General features: G+C 47.8%; 1 protein-coding gene across 1 annotated transcript in view; it reads right to left on the minus strand.

Moving 5' to 3' along the window:
* LOC138580875 (membrane-spanning 4-domains subfamily A member 4D-like) overlaps nt 1–20,322 on the minus strand; it is a 702,190-nt gene that overhangs the window by 503,891 nt on the left and 177,977 nt on the right. Inside the window, exon 2 of the mRNA XM_069651765.1 lies at nt 7,953–8,130. Within this exon, the coding sequence (XP_069507866.1) occupies nt 7,953–8,114 (162 nt within the window). The 5' untranslated portion in view covers nt 8,115–8,130. The remainder of the gene's footprint in view (nt 1–7,952; nt 8,131–20,322) is intronic.

Raw genomic sequence — 20,322 nt, forward strand, 5'->3', positions numbered from 1 at the left:
GCAGCCCTTGAATGTTTTATTTTGGAACATGCCTTAGTTAACTAGTCATCAGAAAAGGAAGATTGCCCTCTCATACTTGTCCAATAGAAAATTGTACCTTTTTTTAATTTTTTTTTACAAGAGACACAATTATAGAAAAACAAGGACTATCTATATTTGGAACAAAAGGTTCTTGCGCTGACAAGTTGTAACGTGACAAGTACCAGGGGGTGAACATCATGTCCCACAAAAACCTGAGCTATTGCATTGGCAAGATGATTAAGGAAGGTGATGAAAAGCACTCTCTATGCCCCTGAATATCTAGGTCCTGAATGCCCATGCAGGGGGACTTCTATGCAGCTCTATTTGGGGATCATTTTCTCGCTGAAGAAGCAGATGGTTATGTTTGGGGTGGTGGTTAGTTAAGTCTGTCTGGGGAGGTTTGAGCGTGAGGGCAAATACAGCACTCTGCTGTCTAAGAGACATGTGTAATCTGGTGGGTCTATGGAAGGAGTGTCCCTTAATAGCAGGGGGGTGTACATTTACTCCCCAGTGCATCAACACACTTCAGGATCCACTTTTTGCTGCTTTTGAGGGGCGGCTTACAGTGTTCTCCATGGGGATTGGTCTGATTGCTATATGTGAGGATGGGGGCGTGGCACGGGATGACCGGGCTTGGCACTTAGGAAAGCGGAAACTCACTGTCACACTTTTCTTAGAAGAACAGTTCTCTACTTGGCCGGGGAAAGAGATGAAGGAACACTTTAAAGTGAAAGAGGCAACAGTAACAGAAGTTGATTATATGGGATACGATTGAGGCAACTGTGAAGGGGGAAATAATTTGTTATGCTTCAAAAAGGAAGAAAGTGCAAAAGGGAAAAGTTAAAGACCTAGAAAATGGTTTAAAGATTGCAGAGGGGAGGCTTTTGCTTTCACAGGACGAGAGTGACTTGGCTGCACTTAAGGAGGCAAGGGCTGCATTGCAGGGGAAATCGGATGGTCAGGCTGAAAGGGAACTTTATTTAATGCGGCAGACATTTTGGGGTCTTGGCTAGTCACATTAAGAAAATGGAATTCCCAACATTGATTTCTCAGTTCTATTAAGCATGGGTATAGTGCTAATCTATGTATGGAGGAATGGCCGCCTATGGAATTGTGCAGCAGGAGGATGTACCACTATTGAGTGTGGCAGAGAGGGAAACGTGAAATGCTACGGTGTCAAAAGAGGAGGAGAAGTAAGGTATACCTCAGATGACTTTGGGGAGGTCTCCGGGGACAGATGGGCTTTCAACTACATTCTTTGCCCACTTTGCAAGGATTCTGGCACATGTGTTGTGTGACTTATTTAATAACCCGATTGTCAGGGGGCATTGACCAAACTTAATGCAAAGTGATAACTGGCGTGATTCCAAAAGCCTAGAAGAGATCAAACTAAACGTGTGAAATACTAATCTATTTCTTTATTAAATGTTAATATATAGATGCTAGCCAACTTTTTTTTACCTTGGTTGTGGGTAGCGGGAAGAAGTTCAAATCTCAATGCAGATTTTAGAAAAGGGAGATTTAACAGTAATAGCATTTGGATGTCACTTAACATCCTGCATGCATTTTAGCAGCATTGAGCAGGTGGCAGTAGTGCTTTCTCGTGTCATGGAATAGGGGCTTGATTGCATGCGCTGGGAATTTGTAGGCCAAGCAAGAAAAAATGTGGGTTTGTAGCAAGGGTCTTGGTGCGCATTACAGCGGGTGCTTGTACGTCAACAATATGGATTATTGTCTGAAAGGCACAGGCCGGGAGGGGGATAAATGACAGGCATAGCAGCTATGCCCTTGTTTGTGCAGTCTGTCATTGGAACCTTTGTAGGTGGCTAACCACTCAAAAGCCGACACTCTAAGGCATCTCCTGGCTTGGGCAAATGCCGTGGTGGTGACCTTATCTAACCCGGGACCTTGCTCCCAACAAACATTCTCCTGCTATGCCTGCAAGCTCTTGAACAGCCTTCCTGCTAACATCAGACTGCCTATCTACCTCCTGTAAGTCAGGAAAGATCTGAAGACCCTGATCTCCAAGGAGCATGTCACGGACAAATGGACCATAGAACAACAATGCGACTCTTCCCACCCTCCAGTATGCGCCACTCACTCGCTTTAATGTACAGCGCTCCATTGGTTTCTAGCTAGACTTGTGGGATATAAATCACCTACATCTGTTGGAACGTTTGTTAAGTTCTCGAGTCGCAAAGCGAATGGGCAATAGTTAGGGTATGGGTAAGGAAAGGGCTTAGGTAGCTTGGGGTAAATCTCATTTGGCCATTCCTAAAATGAATGTCACATAACACGATGAATAGTGCAGGGAGATATGAAGGGCATGACATAGATGGCAACCCCTAAACCTTTTACTTTGGGAAAGTATTGGCACAATGAAAATAGTCAAGCTCCCGAAATTGGCCGATCTTTGTGGTGCATTGCCCGTGGCATTATTAGAGAAGGGCGTTTCTTCTACATGAAACGAGGGATTGGTTAAAAGAAGGGGATTGGGACTATCCTGAGTGGCTAAGGTGGTGACAGAACAGTGCAGGCCTTATAGCGTAGAGCCCCTGTCGATGAACCGACGTGTTCTCCCCGGGTGAGTGCACGACCAACCGTGAAAGCTGCCGTAGAGAATTGGAGCGAAGGTGTGCCCTTGCTGGTCGGTAACTGTCTGTTCCGTCCCTGGCACCCCTCTGTGGCACCCCGGCGATTACCTTGCAAAATAATAAGCTTGTTTGGAAGCTATGGGTCTAAACAGGAGTCCTGTTGGTGGTGGGTGTATGCTCTGCCACTGGGGTAAAGACATCTGAATACTTGAAGCACAAGCGAGAGGAGAAAACAGAGACCCCAAATAATGGGGGGCGGACGCGTTTCAGACCTTGAACGTTTGATTGGTTGTTGATATCATACTTTATTTCGGACTGTAATCCCATAAAGCATGAAACACAGGTGATCATAAATAACGTAACGCTATGTCACTTGTTAACTATCCGTAATATCAACCAAAGGCCCTTCCAATCACATACCAATTACAGCTTCGGTCAAGGTATCTGCTCAAAGAGTGAGCAATGTTTTAAAACCGCTGCAAGGTTAGAAGATGACATATCGTTGACCCATCTTCTGCCTTGAAAAATGACTTATACTCTGATATCAATCTCCCATTGATGGCAATAGATGCAGATATAAAGTCATTTTCAGTGCGACGAAGGTGTACTCTTATGAAAGTAACTATTCAGTGCAAATCACTTTTTGGATCGAGAGATTCAGATTTTGTTCTGCCCTTTTGGGCCCTACACTGAGAATACGATGCTGCACTTCCCCCCCTGGCTCACAGATAATTTACTAAAACCAACGGTGACACAAATGCGTGTAATGTGTTTCGAGAACTGAATTCACACACTAGGAGGAAAGGGGCTTTCAAGTACAGCACTAGCAGCAGAGGGAAGGGTCACAGACGGACCATTGGCTTTTAAGGCGGTGGACAGGCCAGTTATAGACATGGTCCGACCTCCTGAGCCCAAAGCAGACCAAGGTGTACTCAGGGAGCATAACCAACAACAGCCTATACCAAGCAGAGAACACAGGGTTTAGACCCTCCCATTAGGCCTTGTCTCACTTAGAGAGATGAGGGAGTACCCTATAAAACCCAGATAGCTTAATCCGTTAGAGCGGGTTGCAGGAGGTTTGCATTTGGAGAAGGCTACAGAGTGGAGAGCAGTGAAAGAAGCAAAGGATGGACGGACTACAGAGGTGGCAGCAATGGAGAGCAGGGGGAGGCGGTGAGAGCTAAGAGGTTCAAGGAGGAAGCAGTAACATCCTGGAGCGAAAGTGTACAGACGAAGATGGTGGGAGCTAAGAAGGTGGCAGAGAGATTGGTAAGACCAGGAGGAGAAAGTGGACAGAAGGAGGTATGAGATAAGAAGGTGGCTGAAGGCAGGATGGAGTTGGAGGGGTAGCTGGTAAGAGCAAATAAGGAGACCGGATAGAAGGAAGAGGTGAGAGTTGAGTGTGCAATGGAGTTGGTAACATCAGAAGGATGATGGGTCCAAGAGGAGGCGAGGATGGCATTGGGAGGTGATAGGGTGCAGGTGGTAAAACCAGGGGCAAGGAGGAGGTGTGAATACCAGAGGCTAGAAGTGATCCCTTGATTGAAGAAAACAGTTTGGGTCACCCTTAATCCTGCAGCGCAGAGAAGGGGAGATGATCTAATTTCCTGTGGACTGTATGTATTAGAACATTTAATTCAGAGGCTCGAAGACTTAACTACGAACATCAAATGGGAGCGAGCCATTTGGGAGAGGAGCATCATGATGCTTGTGTCTTTGAGCCCATGTTTCCATGTAATGCCCCCCTATTTCTGCACGGTCCGTAAATAAAGTGGTAGAACAACAGTACCTGGCCTTGGCTTCATTCTTGATGCCAGGTGTCCTACGTGGCACAGCCTCATAACTAATACACTCAAGAAAAGAAATCACGTGCCCCTTATAGCGAGCCATGCCAAATAAGCCTAGTGGGTTTTAGAAATAATGCAAAAATAAATCAAAAAGGACACAGAGGGAGACAGACAATTGTTTGTAATTTGGTTAATTTGTAAAACAAAATCTAGTTTGCTAGAATGAGCACCTAGGTTGGAATCCAGGGCGCACCTCAGCCAATCAGGTTTCATGGAATGCAGTCGATAACCGCTGGTATATCACAGAGGATCCTAAGGAATCTAAGGGACATGGCACACCTCCTGCCATCCCCACCCCCAACCTTCCTAACCTCATCCTGCTGCTCATTTGTTCTCTGGAGTCCCTTGCTGCTTCTGGCATGTGTGGGGGGAAGTTGAATAAGGCATGATCATATAAGTACCCCCGGTTACCCTACCATTGTCTGACACGTATATTCTGTTAGTCATTCTTTGCCATGTTTAAACTACTGTCTCTAGCCTCCAATAAAGGTAGACAGTAGACTGCACTTCGCATGCCAACTTTGGAACAGCGCTTCGTACACTCGTTCACGCTTCTGACACATATCCAATTTGGCATAGCTAAACGTGTTTCATGCTCTCGCCTTTTAGTGAAAGGCGGCTTTAGCTGGCGGATGTCGTCGGATTACTAGACCGCTCGCCTGTCCTGACGCGAGTGTGAAGCTTTAAGGCGTATACTTGCCTTGAAGAAATGCCTTGCACTCTGCGGCTTTCACTGATAGCACTAACAAGCGCTGCCGAGTTCAGATGGCATCAAAAGACTGTACAATGAGGGTTTGTATCCGTCAGCAATTACATTTTAAATTTGCAAGGTGTGATCTTGCCAGGCTGAGACCACCCCCCTTCCATTGACACATGTATTTCTGTGAGTATGATAGACCTGACAGAGGAGAGGGCTGGGGGGTTGTCTTGCGCCGAAGTCTCGTGTTGCTGTTGGTTATTTGTCTTTGTGCTGCTTAACTAATAAAGTGTTATCAATCCACGGAAACCGCGAGTGCTCGTTATTTTCCACTACACATGGAAATAGAAGGTTAAGGGCCAGGGCACCAAGACGAAGCTTCTGTGCAGACCAAGCAGCAATGCAAGTCATGGGCGTGGGGGATGGTGAAAAGAAGGCCTAGACTTCGGAGGGAGGGGAAATGAGACCAGAGACTTCAGATATCCAGAGGCAGGGCTACAGGAGCATGGAAGAGGCTTGGGGCAGTGCCACGGATGGGAGGGTGTCAGCAGGGGCTGTGGAGAGGAACAGAGGAATGAAATCTGAGAAACAGAGGCATGCTTCAGCAAGAGGCAGGGGCAGGGGCAAGCTACAGAAGGTGCACATGGGCAGGCACCGAGCAGGCGGCAGGAGTCTAGAGACCTGCTTCAGCGGCACCCAGGGGGCAGGAGGAACTGGGAGCAGGAGCATGGGGGCAGGCAGCAGCAGAAGCTTGGTAAGCAACAAGAGCACAAGGGCAGGATATAGCAAAAGCCCTGTGGTGCAGCAGGGGCCAGAGGCAGACGTCGCAAAAAGTCCAGTGCAAGATACAAACTTTCCTCACTGGTCAAAGTGTAGCATTTTGTCAACTTTCCTTTCTTTGGTCTGTCTACAGCTGGGGCGCTGATATTCTTGGCAGGTGGGGACAGCTCAGTGATTATTTATATTTCTAGGGATTCGAGTCTATTCACGTTTGAGTACCAGCCTAGGAGGAGTAGGGCAGCCAGAGTTGATTGGCTGCCTACTTCAGCAAGCAGGTAGGAGGATATGGGCTCTTGGAAAACAGTGCAACAGCCAACAATCAGCTTACAGTAGCAGGAAGTCAATTATTAAAGGTACAGTTAGTGTACGTCTCCTACAATTGGAGTCCCCAGAGCTGCTGTTTTGTGTGACATTAAACTTTGACCTCAATGTACCGGCACCATTTTGTTCTGCAGCACCGCCATGCTGGTCAATCAGGCACAGTGCATACATGTCTAGGTCATCCATGTTTAAACCAGCAAGGCATTTCTGTGGCGGAGTGTGCATCAATTTTGGAACTTAATGAGATGAACACCCGAACAGCTTTCTAAATGGCAATAAATAAAATGCATTTCATGTACAAATTAGGAAGAGTGGGAGAAATATTGTGCCGGGGGCGAGGGAGCGGGTGTTACTGGTAACATCATGGTGAACTGGGGGCAACTTCATTTTGATAACGAATACATGTAACATAGTCATGCTTTCGGGGGGAGTATGAATGAGTCATGTTCTGGGCATCTCTGAAGGGTTGTACATTAGTGACGCAGTAAAGAGCACCATTTGCTCTCCATGAAACAATTGTCTTCAGAATCCATTTTCAACACTATATTTGCCAGCAGTGATTTAAAATTCACAGTTTACTTTGTGTTTGAAGAAATAACTGGAGAAACCTATAAATTACCCTTTTAGGAGCATTTATATATTTTTTCGTTTTTTCCAACATATTAAAAGTTTGTTATTACAAATGCACCACAAAATAAAACGTTTAGGTTTCATGAAAAATAATGCATCATGCTATTACCGTCGCTTCCTCCTCACACTACTGCCAGATTTCTTTCCATAGTTTTCATGCTTGCTTCGAGTCTCACAGGCGCTTTAAGACCCCGGATGTAGTACTATTACTTTTGTTTGGGCAACATGTGGACAATAATAATGATGAATAAATTCAAATTCAAATTGAAATCCTTCATCTGTCACAGGAACAGTGATGGGAACTGCAGCTTGGGATGGATAGTGGGAGGAGGGGAATGGGAGAATTAGGGTACAGTGGACCGATCAGCAATATGCAATCGCTGCCCTCTAACCTAAGTCCCCCCTTCTGGAGCTCAGCGTCCTCGGCTGCTCCCTTCATCCATCCAAGCGCCTATCCAGCCCTTTACTTGTAACGCCTGCGTACGTCCCCAATGTTCAACGCTCAGTTGCTTCACAGCTAGGTTTGCGCGTTATAACCTCCATATATCGATACAAGGTCCAGGGACCTGCTGTCCAGATTTGAATGAGCCATGACCACTTTCATGGTTGAAGCACTGGAAGACGATTACAGGCCATGAAAATTCTTTAAAATCCTGTTAGACCTGCAAGTCAAGTAACTTAGTTTACCTACTCGACCTACGAGAAATGCACTCGATCCATGCTGACTGGTGACAAAAATGTTACCAGCGCTTTTTGTAAAAGGGTGCATGTCACCATATGCCCACTACATGTTTGGTGCACTGCTGCCACCCACAAGCCTGCCACACACAGTAAAACATATGTGACATTTGGTGAAAACAAAATTCATTTGCAGTAAATGTGTAATAACATTTTTCACCATCCCAGAATTTCATTGTACTCTCCAGCAAGGTCGAGTACCATGAAAATGGAACTCTGCATTGATAAAAACTCCTCGAATATGCAAGCGGTCGATTAGATTTTCCAAGGCCTGCTATTATCCATTCCTATTACATTTACTGACACATTAAGCATTTCACTTACACCCAGTGCTTTGGGCTGTCCTTTGTAAAACTTTTGCAGTGGTTTCTTGTTTGCAGGATAGGCCTTGGCACCATGGCCAGTGTTGGAATGTTCTTCTTCGTTAGGTTTTGGGCTGACCTCCGTGATCACCACAAAACCACCATCTGGTTCTGCTGCCGACATGTCTTTGCCTGTGTGCCTGTAGTCACAAAAATAGAAAAGAGTTCAAAATGGTTGGTACCATCAGACAGAGACTTTATGGAAAGCATAGATTGCTGCATGACAGTGTGCCATCTTGAAAACGATTTTCACTGGTTCCTCTGAGGTGCCACTACTCAAATTTTCTGCAATGGTGGGGTGATTTTGTGAACAATAAATAATCCTTCTTGAGTATGCCGCATTATTGTATGCGTGCACAGGAACCTGAAACGTACCAATGCCATCAGGGCTAACAGCCAATTTAGCAACGGCACAAACTGGGCACCATGTAGCATGAGAAATACATTGAAACTGAAGATGGACTTCAGAGCTCTACCAGGTGCGCAAATCACAAAAGGCAACAAAAATAACTACGCAGGATGGTCATGAAGCACCCCCTTCTTGCCAACTAAACAAAGGGGCATGTGCTAGCATGCAACTCTCCAGGTTCTTCTTTATAGACATACCCGGTGCCAGTAGCTCCTTCCAAAAGGTTCCGGAAAGGGGGAGGAACGTTAGAGAGATAGGTTGAAGGGCTGGACACCTTAGTCACAGGAACGCACAGGATGGAGGATCTACGCACACCAACACTACCACCCACGACTATCAGGAATATGTACAACTGATACCATACGTAGTTAGGTTGGTTTTGCAGTCGTATGACATAAAGGTACTTGCAAACGCAATAAACTAAGAGGAAAAGAGTTGGGTAGATTAGATTCGGTGGAAGTGAGGGAAAAGAGAGTTGGGGAGAGTAAAAATGGAGAAGTGAAAGAGAAGTCAGGCTATATAAATAACCTTACTGCAAGCAAGAAAATAGGTTAAAAATATGTCCTGAACAACATGGTTGCTTGGATGCGCTGGAGTCCAGCAGAAAGCATGACTGGGAATGTGTTGGTGCCTTGGAATACCGCCCCCCAATGCACTGGGCATGGTCTTCTCTATGTTTATTTTTATTGAATTTATATAGCGCTTTAAGCCAAAGCGCTTTACAATATAACAACAGATACAAAAGTGAGAGAACCATATTTAAAAACAAGAACAGGTCATTAGAACAATAAGAACTATTTACAAGGGGGAGAGGGGGGAAGGTGAAGGGAGTAACGGTGTAGGATTTGAGGTACAGGGGGGGAGGGGAAGGGAAGGGGGAGTGATCTGGTGTCCTCATTGCCTTTAAGTAGTATATGTTACTAATTTGAGGTCAGAGGGGGAGGAGAGAGGACGGGGGAGAGGAGGCGGGCAAGGGTTCTCTACAAGTTATCTGGACACTAGAGCCATTCCCTCACTAGCCTTCCTGATCTGCAGTGTTTTCTTTGCGAACAGGTGGCCATTTGGAGAATTCAGGGCTTTAAGTTAGCCATTGTATTTCTGTGGCGTGCAATACCAGTAGTATGGAATTTGGGGTATGCCATTTAAGATAGAACAGACTAACAGCTGTTCATAAACATGAAAGAGAAACAACGTAACACCATTCCAACCCAATGCTCCCTCTCGCGCACCCGTTCACTGGTCCGAACTTGCCAATTTTAATTTTTTTATTTTTTATTGATACAGCTGATTCAATATCAACTTTTCAATATTTTCTGGAATACACATCATACATCTTCAAAAAAATAATAATTGTATACTATAATAAAGTTAATATTCACAAGTTACATACGTTTCCCATAGAAATGTTCTAAATCAATTAAAACAAGAAATTAGTTTCAATTCAATAAACTGTCATTCATAAACATTACTAATAAGAAACAAGAAGAAAAGAGCGCTAACCTATTACATTTGGTTGATCATTTCCCTTAATCACAGACCCTGTCTCTGATTTCAAATTCAAAATGTTTAAAAAATGTACAACTGAATAGCTTACCGCCTTGCTTTCTGTGTGAAATAATCTTAACCACAGTTTGCCTTGTGACAAAATTTCAACATGACTAAAGTGTTTCCTAAAATAGCGTATTCTAGTGTGTAGTAAAACAACACAGTCCGTAAGTAAATGTTTCAGCGTTTCACCCTGTTTGCGACAAAATCGACATTCGTCCTTTACTGATGGAACTTGCCCATTTCGTTGAGAAAAGATTCTCACCCTGAATGGTTGACTGAGCAGACAGTTTAGGCAAAAGTGTAGGTAAAAGGATGCCTCACCAATTTGCAATTATTGCCAGCCATCTTGAGGCAAGGCTGAGATGAGCTCTCGGATAGACTTCCTTAGGACTAGGAATATGTATGCAAAGCCGCATAAATACGCTCACCTTCTCCTGCAATGAGGTTTGTTTCCTCCATATTTGGCTGAATTCCATTGTGTCACACTGGAGAAAGAGGATGCAATACATCTGCGTGTTCATTATATGAAGGCTATATATACAATGGGCCTCATTACAACGAGTGCGGTCGCGGAATGAACGGTGCCAGTAAGGGACCAGCACCATTTATTCGGGGCAGCCACATCACGAGGTCTGCAGCGGGTCCCGCTCTGGACGTCTGGCCAGACCAGACATGCAGAGCAGGACCCGCTAGCAGACCAGGATGCTAACAACAGGCGTGTCATTAACAGGCCCATTGTTAGCATCCTCCCCATTCCCGTTGAGCCGAGTGGGAATGGGGATGTACCGTGTCCGGGTCCCGCGATTGGGACTTACCGGACCCTCCAAGGTCGGAATGGCCCAGTAAGTCCCCTTTTGCGGGACCCGGACACGGGACCCGGTTTGGGGGTAGCCATGCCGCTACAAACAGCATGGCTACCCCCAAACTCGTAATGAGGCCCAATGTATTTTAAAAAAGGCAAGAAAAGCAGATCCATCCTATGCATTGGTCCTCATCATGGGTTTGGCAGTAACTGCTCAGTTTCTGCAAAATGACCACCAAACTCGATTACAATTATTGCCCCTCGGTACTGGGAATTTACTGCGGGATGATAAGTGGCCCAAAAGCAGTGTCATTCCTCATTTGTGGGGATTTGGCGAATTCACAGCAGGAGGTATTTCTGCTTGATTTAAATGCACAGATTTTTGGCTTGGAAGTGGAGGATTCACCTCCAGCATCTTGCTTAGGATGAATCCTCCACTTCAAGGACAACCCTAGCATTCTGCAGTGTGGTCATTTTGCAGTAATTCTGTTAATGTCATATGTGCAGCAACAAAATTACTGCCACCTTTTCATTGCACCGCCAAACTTGTAACAAGGCTGAACGTCGTGGCTCAATGATCCTGCTTTTTTATGCACTAGCCTGTGTGCATGACTATTGTAAAGGCACACTCAGAAGTGCTATCACATTCTGCTCTGGGGGGCGTGGCCAGCGCCGATGGTGTAAAGACGTGTCTGTGAGGAGCTCCCGTCTCGATCCTGGCCTAGATCCTTAATTCGATCGAAAATTTTGACCTGAACAAGTTCCAAGCCCATACTCGGGTGGGGGAAGCGATTCTGGCCCTGCTCGGCGCAGGAACGAAGAGAAACGGAGCCGGCGTCCCTGAAAACGCAGCATCCGAACTGATACCCCCGGGAGAAACAAGATGGCGGACGGCGCCGAGGCCTGACGGAAGAGCAGTTTAAGCCGGCAGCGAGGCAGCGGGGAGAAGGTCGCGTCGAAGGAGTCCCTGTGAGTAGAGCGGAAAGACCCCAGTGGAAACCAGGCGCAGGACCGGCCGCCCTTAGATCTCCCTCCCCCCCAGAAGCCCCTGAGCGCACAGGAGAGCCTCCGCATTACCCAGGGGAGCGAACGGAACTACATCCGAGGCCCTGGGACCGCTGCAGAGGAGACACAGGGGGTAAGCGGACCGCTGCCATTTCGAGGGAGACCCGTCGGTGAACTGCCAGCCGCGAGTGCGGTAGGGCTCCGTGGGCCAGAGAGGGAGCAGAGTAAGCGGACCCTTGCCGCTGTCGTTACAGCGTACTGCACGGGGCCCTCCTCCCTCCCTGAACAGGCAACCGCGCGGTTGAAGAGGGAACGGTCCACGCTCAGATGAACCGGAAGACTTGCAGACCCTAACCCAACACCGGGGAGCAGGAACTCGCCCGTGCCGCAGACAGCAGGGCCTAGCAGGGTTACAGGACAGCGGCCCAGCGTGCTGAGAGATCGCAGAGCACTCCATTGCCCAACCGGGAGAATACCCTGCGCAGGAGCGTATACTTAATTGCACCCCCCCTGTGTTCCCCGGTGCCATCACGGACTAACACTGTGCATCACTGCATAACGCTCGCCTTGTTACTCACTGTCTAAGGGCTCGTATCTGCCTCCACAACATTAAGAGGGACTAATGTCTACCTCACGAAACAAAAACAGGGGTGCAACAATCATGGACTCGTTCTCAGGGGCTAAACCTAAACAGTCCAGCCAATATGAGATCCCCACACAGACGGAACCCCCTGCAACAGTTGACGACCCCAGCAACGCCCAAGTGCTGCAGGCCATTGCTACACTCCAAACGTGCATGGAGACCAGGATAGATGAACTTAAGGTAGACATGCAGCTCATCCGCCAAGATGCCCGCAACCTAGCGGAAAGAATAAACACGGTGGAAATAAAACTGCAGGACACCACAGACACCGCCAAGGACTTAAAGCACAAAGTTATCGCACTTGAGAAACAAGTGGCTCATCTCGAGGCGAGGTCTGAGGAAGCAGAGGGAAGGGCCCGCCGCAGTAACATCCGAGTCCTTGGCGTTCCGGAAGGGATGGAAGGTACCGACCCCACGGAATTCATTGAATCCCTATTAATACAAGAGGTGGGAGCTGGCAAGCTTACACAGGGATTCTCCGTCGAGAGAGCCCACCGCTCCCTACAAAAACGACCCCCACCGGGATCACACCCACGCCCGATGATAGCCAAGATTTTAAACTTTCGCGATAGAGAGACGATCCTCAAATTCTCGAGGGACGGAGGCGAGATCAGACGCAATGACTCCAAGATCGTTATCTACCCAGATTATACCCCACAAGTGCAGCGTGCCAGGAACTCATTTATACCTGTCAAAGCCCAACTGCGGAAGCTGGATCTCAAATACATGCTCCTGTACCCCTCGCGCCTTAAGATACTATACAAAGGCAAAGCTGTCTTCATGGAGACTCCGGCAGCAGCCACTATGTGGATGGAGCACAATAATTTGGCTGAGGGAGAGGATCACGCCCTGACGCCCAACGGCTGATCACGAACAGATCTCTTTGCTGTAATGATCAATTAGTTCTTTCAAGGAAAGGAGCAATAAGGACTACCCACGGACATTGTCACAACCCACCCCACCCCAAGCATGGCTGGCCTATGGCCAACACCACATCCGCACCTCACGGCCCGGATCGGCCTATGGGTAGCGGAAGCCCCCGAGCGTTGTCCTCCCAGAACGACTGCTGGGGGCAACACACAGTTATCTTTCATATTCGATCCACCTGTTCGAGTGGAAGTTAAATTTGTTCATAAGTCTCCGTTTACTATATCAACACAACAATCATGGGCAACAGGAAGATTACAATGCGCATTGCTGACGGCCGACCCAGGGGGCATTTGTTCAGCACACGAAGCTGGCTTGAAGACGGTTGAGACCACCATGAGTTCAGCGCTCCAACTCCTCTGCCACCATCATGTCTACACGCCTTAAGATCGCCACTTGGAATGTGAGAGGTTTGGGTACCTACTTACGCCGCAACAGAGTTAAATCCTTTCTACACAGGAAGAAGATAGGGATGGCCCTATTACAAGAAACCCACTTAACCAAGGAATCCACTGCGACGCTCCAATCATACTGGGGTGGACAGGGGTTCGGGTCCGCCTATTCTAAATTCGCAAGAGGGGTGTTCACTTGGATCAGCCCTCACATCCCCTTCCAGCTCAAAAAAGCCGAACAGGACCCGGAAGGAAGGTACGTGATACTCTGGGGCCACATCGAACAAACTGAGGTATGCATTGTCAATTCATACCTCCCCAACAACAATATCCCCGCGCACCTTGCTATGTTGTACATAAAGATTACACTGTATAGAGACACATTCTTTATCTGGGGAGGCGATTTTAATTGCGTCAGTGACTCAGTGCTTGACAGATCTGCTCCTCCCTTGGGGGGCCCGTCGACCGCTACCACCGCCATGAATGTCATGCTGAACCGCCTAGACCTGGTAGACATCTGGCGGGAGCAACACCCAGGGGATCGAGGCTATTCCTTCTACTCCTCGCCACATAATCTTTACACCAGAATTGACTACCTCTTTACTGGCAGAGAAAGCTTTCCCCAGATTGCTTCTTCCAATTATTTGGGCCGTACCATCTCTGATCACTCCCCCCTGGTAATTGAATGGAACATTACGGGCCCCAGACCTCCTATACCTACATGGAGGATGCCCACCGAGGCACTTAAAGATTCGGAGTTCAGGGAAGATCTCAGGGAATCCCTAGAGGACTACATTCGTGAGAATAAAGACAGTGTTGACCACCTAAGCACAGTCTGGGATGCTCTCAAAGTGGTTGTAAGGGGAGAGGTCATAGCAAAGGCTGGAGGAATGAGAAAACGCCTAAGATCTGAACTAGAATTACTAGAAACTGAAATAGAACAGCTAGAATCCAACACCCTGGACCCCCAACCGCAGGAAGACAGGCTTGCCAGTACAAGGGCCACCTGCAAGGAAGCTTGGGACAGACTGGCCAAATTTGATTATATCACCAGAACCAATAAAGCACACGCCCACGCTGATAAACCTGGTAGACTGCTCGCCTGGCTGTGTAGGAAAGAACACCCTAAACATCCGACTACAGCCTTAAGAGATGCTGATGGCACATTACATCGGACCCAACATGGGATTAACGACACTTTCGGGCAGTTTTATGCCCAACTATACTCCCATAATGACGTGGTGCCCCCTGAGGAAATTTCAAACACCTTGGATGAAATTGGCCTGCCCCTACTCCCGCCGTCACATAAGGAGGCTTTGGATGCTGATATCACCATAGATGACATAACCGATGCCATCAAGTCTCTGGCCACTTGTAAGGCCCCGGGCAGTGATGGGCTACCTGCCGAATTTTACAAAACCTACGAGCCGGAATTGACTCCGCTGCTGCACGAGGTGTTCCTAGAGGCCTACGAGACGGGTATCCTGCCTGGGAGCATGCGTGAGACTTTGGTGGTTCCGCTCCTCAAGCCAGGTAAACCTGCAGATGACTGTGACTCCTATCGCCCTCTCGCGATGCTCAATTATGATGTCAAAATTCTTACAACCATTCTGGCTAAGCGGCTGTCCAGGGTGATCGGAGGAGTGGTGCACCCCGACCAGAGCGGCTTTGTGCCGGGCCGCAACACCACTGCCAACCTTCGTAGGCTACAACATGTATTATCACATTCCACTCATGTAGGGGAATCTTATGCCTTGCTCTCTTTGGACGCCATCAAGGCGTTCGATTCTATTTTCTGGGAATGGCTAATTGCGGTGCTTCGGGAGTTCGGCTTTGGAGAACGATTCGTTAGATGGATCACAGTTCTCTACACTAAACCACGAGCACGAGTAAAATCTGGCCGGCTCATCTCCACGGCATGGGACATACAAAGGGGCACGAGGCAGGGCTGCCCGCTCTCCCCTATGTTATATATACTTGGGCTCGAACCCATCGCCATTTTTTTTAGGAAACAGTTCTTCGATGCTGGTATAAGGCTAGACGGGGTGGACCACATAATTTCCCTGTATGCAGATGATGTCCTCCTTTATGTGAGGGACCCGCAGTTGAATGTCCCGACCATGCTGGAGGTCCTCGGCAACTTTGCCAAGGTATCAGGCATACACTTCAGCAGACATAAGTCTTGTCTGTTTCCGTTAGGTGCCCTCCAAAACACACACGTCGATGACCTCCCCTTGCTGGGTATAAGTTGGCGCCCCATCACGTTCCGCTATCTGGGCATTAATATTTATCACACGCCTGAACTTATGCACTTCAACAACACGGCAGCGGCGCTGCCTCCCTTGCGCAGGTCGATTAAGTTTTGGGCTCGCCTCCCCCTATCCATGATGGGCAGGGCTTCCATCATCAAGATGATTGTTCTCCCCAGATTTCTTTATGGTTTCCAAAACATTTTTTATTATATTAGGACACCCTTCTTTCGCCTTTTGGGGAAGATACTTAAAGACTTCCTGTGGGGAATTAGTAGGCACAAATTTGCATTATCCACGCTGACCCTACCCTATGAGCAGGGAGGCATTCGGCTCCCTGATCTGGAGCGATACTACCTGGCTGCCCAACTAAGCTTCGTGGCTAAATGGCTAGCTGATGATGACACCCCCGAAACAGCGCTTTTACAACGCCCAATTGCTCCGATCCGGCTAAACGAACTCATCTGGGCCCCTCAATGTCTTGTGGATGGGATCCCATATTTAGCTACCCTGGGTCGTCAGATATGGCAAAGGGTTAAAATTCTTCTCCACTTGAAACATAGATATACTCCGGACACACCGCTCCTGGCCGACCTGTGTCAGAACTCTGTAGACCTTGCTTCCATTAGATACTGGGAAAGGCTGGGAGTGTACACTTGGGGGGATCTATATAACGAGGGCTCCTTCCGGGATTTCTCCTCCTTGCAGTCAGTAGATGGCGTCCCGGCTGGCCAATTCCTTTGGTACTTAAAGATCCGTAAATTAGCTCGGACCAAATGGGACGCGTGGCCAGAAGAACCTGAAACTGACCCCTTCATAACACTCCTATATAGTTTGGGAGATGGATGGAGGCCTGTGTCCCGTATATACAGCCACCTAATCGATAGGCCCAATTCCCGCAGTCAGGATCTCAAACTCAAATGGGAAGGAGACTTGGGGCATGAATTGTCTGAAGCAGAATGGGGCAGAGCACTAGCGTTTCCCAACGTGGTATCTAGAAACTCTAGATTTAAATTGATTCAGCTTAATATGTTATATCGCTCGTACCTGACACCACTTAGAATAGCCAAAATATATGGGCTACCCCAACATAACTGCCCTTGGTGCGGCAGAGATGAAGCAAATCTTTTACACATGTTCTGGGGATGTGTCCAGGTCCGGCAACTCTGGGCGAAGGTGGAACTCCTCTGTAGCGAGGCAGGCATGACCAGATATGAGTGGACCCCAAAGGAGTGCCTTCTCGGAACGTATCCCAGACTGGCCAAGTTCAAACACTCAGTTAAGCTCATGGACCTAGTATGCATTCTGGTCAAAAGGACCATTGCTATGGCCTGGAAGCGACCTGGAGGCCCACGATACCAGGTATGGCGTAACGAACTGGAGCGCTGGATAGGGGCAGAAACCTCTGCTTGGGAGGATGGGGTTACCACATCCCCCGAAGACACGAGCTTGGCACTTTCTGCCTGGAAAACTCTCACCTGGGCCTTACTTAACCCCCCCAATGACGATAAACCCCCTTGAGTAACTTGCCACTATCGAAACATGCTATCTGACACAGAACATTTGCGCAGTCCATAACTTGAACTTATTTGTTGCCTGATCTTCCTACGTTGCTTACGCCACTGACCATACGGAGACTTGTTAATGTTGTTTACGTTTTGTTGTTTCTGTTTAATTGTTAATTTCTATTTGGCCTATCTTGATTAATCCTGACTTATACCAATGTGATCGCACAATGTTACGATGCAACTGTCTCTTATATAAATGCCAATAAAGAAATTTGAAAATAAAAAAATCACATTCTGCTCTGGGTTTGCAAACCTTAGAATCCTGGTGTGTTTTTTTAACATCTCTGCGCCCTTTTGCATTGCATTTTGTGTCCATTGTGCATATTCAAATCCTGGTGTGTTTTTTAACATCTCTGCACCCCTTTGCATTGCATTGCATTTTGCGTCTCTTGTGCATATTCAAATCCTGGTATATTTTTACATCCTGCACCCATCTGCAGTACTAAGGTATTCCCCTTGCATCTGTTTTCTTGCTTCCCTTGGCTACTCGGCCGCCTGGTGAGTTTGTGCTCGTACTGTACTGTGCAGCCGCTCCTCTTTCTTCCTCATATCCTCCACTGCCACTATGGCACTTTCGATCCCCCCTATCTTTTCTAACTGCTATACTATAACCTATCCTCCTTCTCTCACAAAGTCTGCAAGAAAAAAGCTTAAAAAAGACATCCTGACCACTAACCAGGGCCTACCTATGTCAGTGCAACTTCCAGATACAGCTTCACTGATATCTTCTTTTCTGTCCCCTCTCCAGATCTATGGATTCTTCATCTCATCTCTACTCTCTCCCCTCTCACATCTTCACCCATTAATGGTGGCACTAGATGGGAAGTACTCTTGGCGGGCTTTGCATCGTCCAGGTGTATCATACATGTCTATCACACTGGCACTATCCATGGTCAGGGTCCTCAACCCACCCTCCTCTTTGACCGGCGTCTGCCATTCCTCATTAACTTCCTTCCCACACCTGCTACTCCCTTTTCCACTCTCTCTGTGCCCCCTCGCCGACCGGTGCCCCACGCCCCTGCACCCCACCTTGGAAAAACTTCAAAGGTGGTGACTTCTGTCTCGGGAGGATAGCCCAAGGGCAACATGCTCACCTTGGAAGCAGGACGACACAGAGCACCACAGGTTCGATCCCCGGGTCCGCGCTTAGAAACCTCTGGGTATTAAGCCTTTTATAAATATGAAAATAACCTATCATATCTAGCCAAGCTTAATGCTCTTTCTGCCATCAAACACTCTGCCGACATCTGCCTCCTCCTTGAAGACCTGGTTCTCGATACCCTTGCTCTTTCAAATACTTGGTTCAATGCAAGCTCAGTCACTACTGTTAGGGAGAATTATCTGTTTAGGCTGAATTTCCTAACCTAGTGAGTCCCCCAGCAGCTTTGCTGGATTTCTGGAGTTTGTTTTTTTCATCCTGCCAAGAGTGAGACTCTTTTCCTCCCACTCTTGGACATGAATGTGGTTGATTTCTTTGAATGTCAATGTGTTCTATGGGCTATGGGGTCTTTTACTCCATAGGGCCTCATGTGTTTTGCTATGTGTGTTACACCGCACCCTCCGTGCCGTAACACTGGGGTGTCCTAGAGGATCCCCACCATAGACTCCATACCCTGGGACTGCCTACTGTCTCCCAGGGCATGTAAAGTCACCATTGGCTTTACTAGACCTAAATTTACTAACAGAACTAGTACAAACCATCCTATTGTGGACGTACTGGTAGGGGTAATTCGATTACCCCTGGGTCTGTTGTTCGAGGGGGCACTGTCCCGTCCCCCTCATCGAGTTTTGGCTGGTGACAGTGGATACTACTTTTTATATTCGACCGCAAATATATTCCTATGGAATCTTCCCATTGTTGGAGGCTAATACTTTTTCACATTAGTCTCTAACATACCGCCGGTTTATTTGTCTTAAATAAATCCACCGGTTGGTATTTTCTGCCAGAACTCGGTTTTTAAAATGGCGTATGTGTTCGCCTCTGTAACTCCGAACCAAAGGTTGAGCCCTTTGTTCCACCTTTGGCGGGCTTCTGCACAGAAGCCCTCCAGAGTGGTGCCATTCTGTCTGGGTACCACAGGGGGTGTGGGAGGGGGTTTAGGCACCCTGGACTGAGTTGCCTTGCCAACTCAAGTCGCACTCTTGTGTGATTGGCCCGAGTGGTGAGCCGCCCCGCTCAGCACTTAGCATGTTTGATTGGCAGCTAGGCTGAATGAATGGGGGTTTTCTGCATAAAAGCAGGGCTTTTGGGACTGGAACTTCAGAAGTCGCCACAGGACCTAAGAATCCGACGAGGGTAAAGCTGAGCCCACCTGCAACGACGACACCTCCGGTGGAGCCCTGCTGAACCGACTCACCACTTCCCAACGACAGAGGAGATCTCCCTGCTGGAGAGTCTTCTTCCCCTGACTGGTGGGAACAACCAGTCCCTTGCTTTTTCTTCGCTTCCAGGACGTCTAGTGGTCGAATTGCCCGTGCTGAGCACCCCGGCAACCGGATAGCCACTAACCACTGTACCGCGACCAAAAGGTGGTGCCTTGTGATTGAGCACTCTGCGGCTGGTCTCTTCCCTGGTGGTGCAACGATCTTCAACTTTCCTCGACGACGAGATCCTCTCATCTTCTGGTAAAGCCCCGACTTGCATCCACCACCAGGAACAACTACCCCCGCCGGAGCAGTCTCTTCACTTTCAAGGTACTGTGTCCGCCTGGCTTCCCTTGAATCGGTTAGCATGAGGTGTCTTAAATCCTTACCTTCCCATTGAGTCGCCTCCAGACCTTCTTAAACGT

This window comes from Ambystoma mexicanum, chromosome 3p (assembly GCF_040938575.1).
Source record: "Ambystoma mexicanum isolate Mex_15411 chromosome 3p, UKY_AmexF1_1, whole genome shotgun sequence".
Lineage (NCBI taxonomy): Eukaryota > Metazoa > Chordata > Amphibia > Caudata > Ambystomatidae > Ambystoma > Ambystoma mexicanum.